The sequence below is a fragment of the Eleutherodactylus coqui genome, chromosome 13, assembly GCF_035609145.1.
Source record: "Eleutherodactylus coqui strain aEleCoq1 chromosome 13, aEleCoq1.hap1, whole genome shotgun sequence".
NCBI classification, from domain to species: Eukaryota; Metazoa; Chordata; class Amphibia; order Anura; family Eleutherodactylidae; genus Eleutherodactylus; species Eleutherodactylus coqui.
In genome coordinates, this window is record NC_089849.1 from 17,076,910 (window position 1) to 17,088,762 (window position 11,853).

Consider the following 11,853-nt stretch of genomic DNA (forward strand, 5'->3'; position numbering starts at 1 on the left):
ACTTCTATTACTACTACTACTAACTTCTTTAGGTATGGCAGTAATTAACAGAATGGCTGCATATTAGTCACAGTCATAAACAAAATAGTCAAATAAATTAAATTAATACCCATTTAATAAGCAGATTGGAAATCACAATTACCGGGGCAGCGAGCAAGCAAGAGTCCTGCTAGCTGGTTTAATGCACATATCTGAATAGATGTCCTTTAATTGTACACCTTGATAACCTGGTAGTGTTCTGTGGTATCAGCCACAGTTTGCAGAATAAAACCGTTTATTAAATCAGCTTTGGTCAATGTATTTATGATGGAGTTTTTTTCTCACCGTTAGTTACAATCACCCTCATCTTAACCATGATGATCACCACCATCATCCTCATCTGCAATGTAATGAAACATAGAAGAAAGCAACGATCCAAACTTTTCATTCATTGACATCCCATTTATTAGCGATTAATCATATCAGCAATTGTCGGCCGACGTTACCCGATCTATGGTTCTGCACCTACAATGAATGAACAGCTCTGCTCATGGATGATCATGATGACGAGGATGACCGGTGAAATATTACCGATAGTCCTGAGAAGATGATGGGACAATGATGGGGGTTGGAGTCCTGGAAATGGTCTACATGAGAAGGTCCATCAAGGTTTGTCTGTGCAATGTTTGCAAAGGCTGGAGGTGCCAGCAGGGAAAGCTGAGCATTTTTCAGCAGTACTGGGCACATTTGTACCAGGGTAAGGGTAGACTGAAGATTGTCCAAATGGTGGCAAGGAGGTGTTGAGAGTCTGTCCTTGGTTGAGATAGGCCACCAGTCTCCTCATCTCCTCCAGGGCTTGGGCCTGCATGAGGATGTAGTTCTTGGCAAGGAGCAGGGTGGCAATTTTGGACAGTTTCCTGACTGATGGGCTGTGGGCATAAGGGATAACAGATCTGAGCCCATCCAGGGCATCGTTCAGGTCGTGCATCCTCCTCCTCTCCCTGGCATTGATGCTCAGTCTCAGTGATCGCTGCTCCTTGGGTTTCTTGCCAGTAAGTTTGCCCTCATTGTCATAGGATGGGCTGCCCTTTGTAGGGTCGAAGCTGTCCTCATCATCCCCGGTCTGGTCATCGCTGCTGTCCCCAGACCTGTCCCTGGAGCTTGGGTTGAAGTCTAGAACTGCAGGTCCTCCTGCGTAATTGCGCGTCCCTTCAGCACCACGGAGAGCTCCATAGAAGCTCTGCCCATAGGACTGTGCCAGGGACATGTAGGCATCAGCAGGGACAGATTTCAGATCAGCCATGCCCTGTGCAGCTCCCTCCCCGACACTCATAAATACATGGACCAGAAGTGTGTGGGGGGCAGCTACGGGCTGTAATCCGATGTGCCAGCTCCAACCAACCCTTCTCTGCCCACTACCAGTCAGTGCTCTGCTCACTGCCAGTCTCACCTTGAACTGTTCTGCCCACTGCCGGCGTCACAATGCACAGTTCTGCCCACTGCCTTGTCCACTGCCAGCTTCACCCTCATCTGCTCTAGTCAGTGCCAGCCTCACCAGAATTGCACTGCCCACCAGTACTATGCAAAGCCACTTGCCAGTCTGTCTTCTCCTTAATACTTCTGCAAAACGTCTTCCATGGACAGCAGCTGTACAGTGCCAACTTCAGCAGGCACAGCTAGTGCCAGTCAGTCTCACACAGCTGTGCTCCAGCTAGCAGCCTCATAGTCTCAGGGTAGGTGCATTGCCTATTCTATTCCCAAGCTTGCATTTGGGGGGCTATTCCCTTCCTGCCAGTCTGTAGAGCAGGGAAGGGGCTCCAGTCACTGCTTATATGAGCATGAATAGTCCTTAGGGACAGTACAGCCCCGGCCAATCATTACATTGGTGCTTGGTTAACCCTTTCACAGCTGGGCAGAGGAGCACAGTCCATAGTTCCTGTGAGATTAAGGATAATATAGTTTAAACAATTTTTCGTTAAGTTTTTGGACCAGAAAATCACAAAATAGAACACGCTGCGATTTATTTTTTTTTGCTCGGACTGTTCATCCGATTTTAAAAACCGCACGTGAATTAAACCATTTACAGTAATATGCTTTATTTTCATCTGATTTCAGTCCGATTTTTTTCTGGTCCAAAAATCAGATGGAAATAAAACATATTATTGGAAATGCTTTTATTTACGTGCGATTTCCTTTAATCAGACAAGCGAGAAAAAAACAAACCGCGGAATATCCTATTTTGTTGCAATTTGTGTTGCTATCCGTTTCTATCTTGTATAACCATGGTAATAATACAAAGTGTGCAAAACCTTTAATTACATCATTTCGCCCATCATGCAAAAAAATAGGATGCAAAACGGATGAAAATCGTCCGGAAAAATCACAGAAATGCGTAAAAATCCCATGAAAAATCAGGCCAATATTTCAGAGCTGAAAAAAAACAACCCTTCCATGTGGATATATCCTTAGGGCTCATTCACATGGGTGTATGCAATTTGATCCATGAAATATTAGCATTTTTACTGCATATCCGTTGTGTATTTGGTGGACGCGCTTTTTTTTCTGCGCATATTCACTGCATTTTTCATATGCGCAAAAAATGCCAGAAGGCCCCATCGATGTCACTATGTTTTAACCACGATCTCCTACCAACATATGTAAAAATGCAGTTAATAAGAATACAACTGCATATTTATCGTGGTTTTACGTGATCCCATATACTTTAATGGATATTTAAGTTCAAAATAGGACAAGCTGCGATTTTTTTTACATGCGTAAAATACGCAAAGCGCACATCTAAATCATCCAATCCAAATTAATGGGTCCAAATATTACTGTTCGTAATACACATGCACGTAATATGGAACGAAAATATGCCTATGTGAATGAGCCCTTACGTGGCTACCTTGTTACATTGTCTCTATTGTCATATTTTATGAAAGAAGTGGTGCCAGTGTCCAGTTTACTTTGGCGAAGGGGGCGCATAGATATTCAAAAAGCACCTAAACACACAGCTGGGGTCTATAATAGAGTCTACAGTACTTAATGGAGCCTTTGCCTTTGTTGGTTCAGATAATAACTGCTAGCCCTTGCCTGATATTGGAGAATTGGTCCATATCTATGTACTGCCATCTGCAGGACAAGGAGAGAATGTACAACTACTCTCATTATCCACTGGATTGTAGAACTACAAGTGCCAGAGTTCTTTGGCATATTCCACTCTGCTAGGTTTTATATAATGTTTGTTCTACTATTATACAGCTTTGGACCCCCAATAGGTCATACAGCATTTGTCTATTCTGCCCCTATAGGAGCAGTAAACATTTTAGCTTTTTTCTTGCATTAATACACTTGGCCCTATCAATCCATTTGTATTGTAAGGATGCCATCTAGTGGGCTTTTCTGCTTAAATGGGCCACTAAACCTAAATGCTGTGCCTTATAATAGTGCAGCTGCATTATAATGATGCTTGCATTATTGAAGATTCTCACTGGAGGTATGTGACATAAAGTAGCCATCATGGAACTGGGTGGGAGGGGGTCACATGGATTATTGTATGTACTCTGTCAATCAGTTTATTCAAGAGCTCTGTAGTCAGCCTCTCACTTTCTCTCTGGATGAAATGGCTGATAACAGGGAACAATAGATTACATTGACCTGTACACCCAAATAAATATATATATTATTGGTGTCAGTAGTGGGCTTATCAAGCCCTTGAGGCAGGGGGGTCTAGGCAGAATGGCTCTACCCCAGATCCCACTACATGACGCGCTCAGGCCCTTTAACTCGTAGCATTGCCTGATGCCAAGCCTGACTCTTTCCCAATCTCCCACTCTCAGTACTGGGAAAGAAGAGTTCTGCTGCTGGCCAGCTATTACTTTATGGGGTCACAGAGGGGGCACTATTATTTTGTGGGGCTACGGAGGGCAAATTCTTAATTTATGGGGGGTCTCTAAGAGGGGCGCTGCAAATAATGGCAGCAGGATGAACAGAATGTGCAGAGATGAGTTGTGACAGGAAGAAATCTTCATGGCAGATATGGAAGAAAAATGAAAATTGAAAAGTCTGAAATCATCATCACTGGAGGTAACAGCACAGTAATCACTAACACCAAAGGATTTCCCCGGCAGCACTCAATGATATCCAACACGGGTGGGACACAAATCAAATGCAGGAGCCACAGTGTACAGGAACCTGAACCTTCGTTCCTTCAGTAAAGTCCAGTACAGAAGAAGATGTTCTGTGGCAGAATATAAAGGTGCAGGATAAATCTTTTAAGAAAACTTTATTCCTCCACGAAATGCGACATTTCGACCAGAGAACTGAGCTTGACAAGCTTAATAAAGACCAATTCTCTGGTCGAAATGTTGCATTTTATGGAGAAATAAAGTTTTCTTAACCCCTTAATGACACGGCCTATTTTGGCGTTGAGGACCAAACGATTTTTGGTATTTTTTCATCTCCAATTTTCAAAAGCCATAACTTTTTTATTTTTTTGGCCGACGCGGCCGTATAAGGGCTTGTTTTTTGCGTGGCGAACTGCAGTTTTTATTGGTACCATTTTTGGGTACATAGACTATATTGTAAAACTTTTATCATTTTTTTTATGATCGTAGGGAGAGAAAACGCATCAATTCTGCCAGAGATTTTTTTTTTTAAGCGTTAATTATGCAGCATAAATGACACACAAAATTTTTTTCTGCGGGTCGGTACGGTTACAACGATACCAAAATTCTTAGATTTTTTCAAGTTTTCCACAATAAAAACCCTTTTTTGGAAATTATTATTTTTTTCTAAACTCACTGCATTCAAAGTCCTAGAACTTTTTTATTTTTTGTACTTTATTTTTCTGTTCTTTTTTACACTATTTGTGTCCCTCTGAGGGACTTTTACTGCAGCACTGCAGATCGCTACAATAAGGCATGGCAGGACTTCTCTCCTGCCATGCCTTATCGCTTACTATAGCGATCGCAGGCTATGGCAATACCGGATGCCAGTATCTGGCGTCCTGTTGCCATAGCAACTAGCCGGGCTCTCGCAATGTTATGGCGAGAGCTGGTTGGAGGCACAGAGGGAGCGTGCTCCCTCTGTTAACCCTTTCCCTGCCACAATCTACTTAGATCACGGCAGGGAAGGGGTTAACAGCAGGGGGCACATCTCCGATGCCCCCACACTTTTGCAGCGTGACGCCGGCTACTAGTGACAGCCGGCTCCCGCTGCGGGATAGCGCGAGATCTGCTATAATGTCGCGCTATCCCTATGACGTAAGGGTACGTCATTTTGTGGCAAGTACCCTGCTCCCCTGATGTACCCTTACGTCATGGGGCGGGAAGGGGTTAAAAGATTTATGCAACACCGTGATTACTGTTGTGTAGATGTAAAATTGCTATTTATTATACGGTGGCGATATTATTTAGGGACATACTAAAACAGAGGTTCTGTATGTAATATCTAAGACTGTCGTGCTATAGAAGTTTTCTTATAGGCATACTGTATTGAGCGGGGGGCTCAATTGTAAGTTTTGCTGTGGGGTCTAATGGGTTCTATATATGCTCCTGTTTAGTGCTCATTTAATGGCAAAGCATATAGTCAGCAGTGGTGCATGTACACTCTTTGCCCCCCAAAAATCCAGCCCCTAGAAGTTGTCGTTTTGCTACAAAACTCGGTATGCAGTTACCACCTGAGGCCCTAAAAGTGGTTCCCCCCATAGCCTATAAGAGTCTCTTGGAGGCTCCTTGTGTGTAGTGACCTCTTCTTCCGCTTGTAGAGCTTGTTGGCCACTAGACGCCTCTACGACGCAGAGAAGAGATTTCACCCCGTTACCAGAGTCTGAGAGGGGCGCATTATTGGGATGTGAGAAGCTGGAGGATCGTATCGATGAATTGTCCCCCACTGGGCCGTTCTGTCCAGACTGTTAGGAGGTGTTGGGACCAGTGGATGTGTGAGGGCACACAAGGTGACCGGGCTCAGGACCCCCTATATATCACCAGTAGAGAGGAGTGTCTGACCAGACTGTTAGGAGGTGTTGGGACCAGTGGATATGTGAGGGCACACAAGGTGACCGGGCTCAGGGCCCCCGACAGACCACCAGTAGAAAGGAGCGTCTGACCAGACTGTTAGGAGGTGTTGGGACCAGTGGATGTGTGAGGGCACACAAGGTGACTGGGATCAGGACGCCCCCTACAGACCACCAGTAGAGAGGAGCGTCTGACCAGACTGTTAGGAGGTGTTGGGACCAGTGGATGTGTGAGGGCACACAAGGTAACCGTGCTCAGGACGTCCCTGACAGACCACCAGCAGAGAGGATCGTCTGATCAACCGACAAGCATGAGCAACTCCAACTGTTTTGTTGTCCACCATCGTTACACCCCTGTGTCTGTCGGAACGATTTCCAGACATTCGGCTGAAGGACATTAGATCCCACAGCGCCCATTATATGTATTGCCTTTGACACCCACCCAGCATGCCTCCATTTGCAGTGGATGTGCAAATGACAAAACTGGACTACAATGGAGTGGAACCGGGTTGTGTTCAATGACGAATCCAAGTTTAGTTTGGTTGCTGACGACCGCCGTGTTCATGTCTGGAGACCTCGGGGGTGAGCGCCTCAATCCTGCCTTTGCTTTAGAGCAGTACACTACCCCCACTACTGCTGCGATGGTCATAGAATGGTAGAGTTGGAAAGGACCTCCAGGGTCATCGGATCCGACCCCCTGCTCAGTGCAGGATCACTAAATCATCCCAGACAGATGTCTGCCCAGCCTCTGAAGACTTACATTGAAGGAAAACTCACCACCTCCCGTGGCAACTTGGTCTAGGGGGCCAAGACATACGACAGTTGGTAACCCCTAGCAGTGGTACGACAGACAATGACAGCTCAAGGATATATTCCGGACACCCCGCAGCCACATGTGTTCCTCTCATGGTGGATTCTAAGAGACATTTTCCAGCAGGGAAAGGCTCGGCCGCTCATACAAGGGTGACACAGGAATGCCCCCACAACATTGCCACTGCCCGATGGACAGATTTATTGGCAATAGAAAATGTATGGGACCATCCGGGATGCCAACTGTGAGAGCCTACATGTTTGTATGATGTAGAGGCTCAGTTACAGAAAATATCGAGGGATGCGCTGCAGGATACCATTCGGAACCTGTATGCCTCCATGCCCACTTTATTATAGTACATCTTGTATCCAAGCTAAAGGCAGCCGAACAAAGTGCTAGAGCCTCCATGCCTGCCTGTATCACATCTGGTATCCAAGATAGAGGCAGACCAACAGGGTACTTGAGACACACACACACAGCTCTGCTACATGCATGTCACACACACAGCTCTGCTACATGCACATCACACACAGCTCTGCTACATGCACGTCAAACAGAGCTCTGCTACATGCATCTCACACACACAGCTCTGCTACATGCACATCACACACACAGCCCTGCTACATTCACGTCACACACAGCTCTTCTACATGCACGTCACACACACACAGCTCTGCTACATGCACATCACACACACACAACTCTACGACATGCACATCACACACACAGCTCTGCTACATGCACGTCACACACACTGCTCTGCTACATGCATGTCACACACACACAGCCCGTTTACCCCTGACAACGAGTGATATGGGAGCAGAAGCCTATCGCCCACCTTATATAACCACCAAGCCCATGACACAACATGTTGCTTCCTTCATGGGCTACATGCTGCCAGCGTTGAAAGTATAACATTACTCCACTGTCTCTGTGTGCTAATTATGTTTTTTTTTAAAGGCCTATTTACATACAGCGATCATCGTTTAAACTTCATTCAAACGAGCGAAAGTGATTGTTAATCGTTAGATGTAAACGAAGCAGCCATCATTCACTATTTGCTCACGTGTCGTTTATCGCTGATTTCAGCCTGCATAAAAATAGTCGTTAGTTCCTTCACTTTTTATTTGGGTTAAATGACATCTGTTTAGTCTGTCAAAGGACTTGAGGGGTTGGGTGATCGTTTGCCTTGCTAAACACAAGGACTACTTGTTTACTCATGCGGCAGTAGACAATGACCTTTCTTTAAACTAATTAAAAACCTCCTGGTCACATAAACACACTCCCACCTGAGCAAACAACATATAAAGTGTTTACTTTAGCTAATGAGGGAAATGGCTACCCCGCTTGTCTTCTGCATCCCCCGCTCGGAGCGCAAGAGGATCGCTCAAAGTTTGAGCGGTCATCTTGCTCTGTAAAAAACACACAACGATTATTGCTCAAAAATCACTCAAAAGATTTTTTGAACGATAATCGTTGTGTCTAAACCAGGCTTTAGGGAAAGCATCACTTAATGTATGCTATTTGGACAAGCAGAGCTGCAGTGTAAAGCATGGGGGAAGGACAGAGCAGCTGTCTAATTCTAAAGGTGTCCATAAATATTTAGATACATCTTGGCTGAACTCACTGATTTTAGTAGGAGCAGTTTACCATACAATGTGTATGGGGATGATTTGACTCTCCCCTGATGGTACATATTGCGGGAAAGAAGGGTTGGACATGTTAAATTTCAACAAGGTAGATAAGCCACTGCTAGAGGTGTCTGGTAGTGGTCTATTCCTGTCTCCCCATTGAGAACATAGGCCGAGTTGGGAGGGGTTAGGGGTGGGGCTTGTGAGGAATACCTGTCACCTGAACACTCAGTTACCTGAAGTCTGCAGCCACCTAGACTTCTCAGGGTGCTTTTACATGAGCCAACTATTGGGCTAGAAGTAGCTCCAATGAGTGATTGTAAATGATAATCGGCCGATGCAAAAGCGGGACACAAATGAGAAATCACTCATTACTCACTAGGGCTCATGTTCAGTCTATGATCTATTAGTATACCCAAGTCTTTTTCACATTTGTTGCTGCTTAACCCAATTCCTCCCATTCTGTATGTGCTTTCTTCATTTTTCTTGCCCAGATGTAGGACTTTCATTTCTCCTTGTTAAATACCATTCTGTTAGTCGTCGCCCACAGTGCAAGCTTTTCTAGATCTTTTGGAATATTCTCTCTCTCTTCCCTAGTGTTAGCTATCCCTCCGAGCTTTGTGTCATCAGCAAATTTGATCAGTTTCCCATCAATTCCCTCCTGCAGATCATTTATAACAATGTTGACCAACACTGGTCCCAGGACAGACCCTGTGGTAGCCCACTTGATACATTCTTCCACTTGGATGTGCAATTAGGAAGGCTGTCAACACCCGGCAGTTGTCCCGTGTAAAAGCACTCTGCTCTCCAGACTTGATTTTTCGGACCGGTTCAGTGACGGTGGCCGGTGGCACATGGGTGTAAGCGCATTTATGTAGGCATTTGTGATGCATGTTTTCAAAAAGGAGTTGCATATTTGCGCTCGTAAAAAAAACATGCTCCCATTAATTGAAATGGGCAATTAGTGTAATTAATTCAATATGTGCTCTTTTCTTCCACAAATACGCAGGAAAATAGAGCATGCTGCATACTTTTTTGCACAAGCGAAATCCATGCGCAAATTATGCTTATGTGAACAAACCTATTGAAATCAATGGGTTCTTTTCACTAAGTATTGCGCGTGCAAAACGCTATGTGAATACGTTCGTGTGACACATGCCTTAATGATGTGGCCTGCGTTTTTTTTCCTACTCTCCATTTTCAAAAAAATCATCACTACTTCATTTATCCATTTTTCTGCCAATATTCAGCGTTCAAGATAAATAATGCATTATTTTGATAGATCAGACTTTTTTTGGACACATTGATGCCAAATATGTTTGGGATTTTTTTGTTTTATTATTATTTTTTTATTATGGACATGTGAAAGGTGGGTTGAACTTTTAATGTCCTTTATTTTTTATACTGAGGTATTGCAGTATATTGTTTTTCTGCCAGCATTCTATTAATGAGCCACATATACCCATCTATTGCCATACACACAGATACCTAATGCCATAATACCAAGTGTTACCATGTGCCATACATAACTGGTAGCAGCACCAGGGTGACGTTATTACCTGGTCGACGTGGCTATGGCTTCAGCTCTGCTTTTTACCTCTTACCTGTCAAAAGGTTCCTGTGAAATTGTCTGTTGGAAATACTTCCTTGGGGCCTTCCTCCCCACTATGTTGTAATATCTCCTATGGTGTATGGACTGATTGGTCGACAGGGAGGTGTGTTCCCTGTTTGGCCAATCAGCCCTGGTGTGAGTCTATTTAACCCGGTCACTCCCATTCCTGGGTGTGGGTCATTCTGTAGTGTGAGGATGTGTGCTGTGCAGCTCTCTGTCTGGATCCAGTTTGGTCTGTGAGTCTAGCTCTATGTTCTGTCGGTGTTAGTCTGGATTTAGATTGGAATTCATGTTTGATGTTCTTTGTGCCCCTCCCTCTATAGGTGCGTGGACGCCTGAATCTCTCTCCGTCTATAGGTGCACAGACGCCTGAATCCCCTCCCGCCTGTAGGTGTGTGGATGCCTAAATCTCCTTCCGTCCACAGATGCGCAAATACCTGAATTGCCTCCTGTCTGTAGGTGCACGGACACCTGAATCGCCTCCAGTCCATAGGTACGCGGACACCTGAATCTCCTAGGACTGACTAGGCCCTTAGTTAAGAGATGCAGAGCCGTTCTTGTCAGGACAATCACCCTGCTTGTAAGTGCTGGATAGGAGCCTCTGGTGTAGCAGCCTCATGTCTGGAGAATAGTCAGGGAAGAGCCAGAAGTGTTTCCAGAACTTTGATGTGAACTGTACCCTTCTGTCCAAAAATCCATTATCATGAATGCCTTATAGGTGAAAAACTTCTCGGATCATCAACACCATGGTGTACTCAGGGGTGGGAATTCCTTTAAAAGGCATAAAGGGAATCATCTTCATAAGTCAGTCCACAACAACAAGAATGGCGGTCATCACTTTCGAGGGAGGTAGCTCTACAATGATGTCTACAGATATAGACTCCCGTGGCCTGGATGAGATTGGAAGTGGTTGTAAGAAACCCAGAGGGTGAGCTCGTGGCATCTTATTCCGAGCAAATACCTCGCAAGAGGTGACATACCTCTTCACATACTTCCTGCAGTCGGGCCACCAGAAGGAATAAAGGAGTTCCAGAGTCTTTGTGACCCCAAGATGACTGGCCAGCTTGGAATGGTGAACCCATTTGAAGACTTTGAGTCGACTAGCCTTGGGAACGCATAGTTGGTGTTCTCGCCCTCCAAAGTCCATTCTTGAAAGATAGCTTCACATCCTTAGAAGGATATCTCAGGAATAGGTCACTTTCATAGCTTCCCTTGAGCTTTGTTAGGAGGTCCTCAGAATGCGGGATACCCCAAAAAATTTGGGGAACAGAATTGCGTGGTCTTTATTTGACTTCTCTTCAGGCTCCGAAAATATCCTGGACAATGCATCTGCCTTGCCGTTTCTGGTACCAGGGCGTTAGGACACAATGAAATGAAACCTGGAGAAGAACAGGATCCATCACCCCTGTCTCACAGACAACCTTTTGACAGTACGGAGAAATTCTAAATTTTTACGGTCAGTAAGAGGTGCCTTCATTCAGTGAAAGCCACCTTGATGGCCAGAAGTTCCTTGTTCCCGACATTGTAGTTTTTCTCCACAGGTGATAAAGTGTAGGATAGAAATGCACAAGGCTGTAGTTGCATCTTATCTCCGACTTGTTGTGACAGGATGGCTCCTACTGCGGAGTCGGAGGTATCCACTTCCACCACAAAAGGCAATTCTGGTCTTGGGTGGATCAGTAGCGGTGCTGAAGTAGACAGAGTCTTTAGTTTCTCCAAAGTGACTTGTGCCTCCAGGGAGCAGGCAGACGTGTGCTTTCTTTATGAAGGAGGTGATGGGAGAGATGACTATTGAGAAGTCCTT

At 45.0% G+C, this 11,853-nt stretch overlaps 1 protein-coding gene across 1 annotated transcript; it reads right to left on the reverse strand.

Moving 5' to 3' along the window:
- Positions 1-448: 448 nt before the first annotated feature.
- On the reverse strand, positions 449-1,323 carry BHLHE23 (basic helix-loop-helix family member e23). The gene has a single exon (XM_066586947.1). The coding sequence runs from the start codon at positions 1,310-1,312 to the stop codon at positions 644-646; it is 669 nt and encodes a 222-aa protein (XP_066443044.1). The 5' UTR covers positions 1,313-1,323; the 3' UTR covers positions 449-643.
- Between the last annotated feature and the right edge of the window lie 10,530 nt (positions 1,324-11,853).

Excerpts from the sequence above, each read along its gene's own strand:
- BHLHE23 (XM_066586947.1), bottom strand. The coding sequence starts at position 1,312 with ATGAGTGTCGGGGAGGGAGCTGCACAGGGCATGGCTGATCTGAAATCT.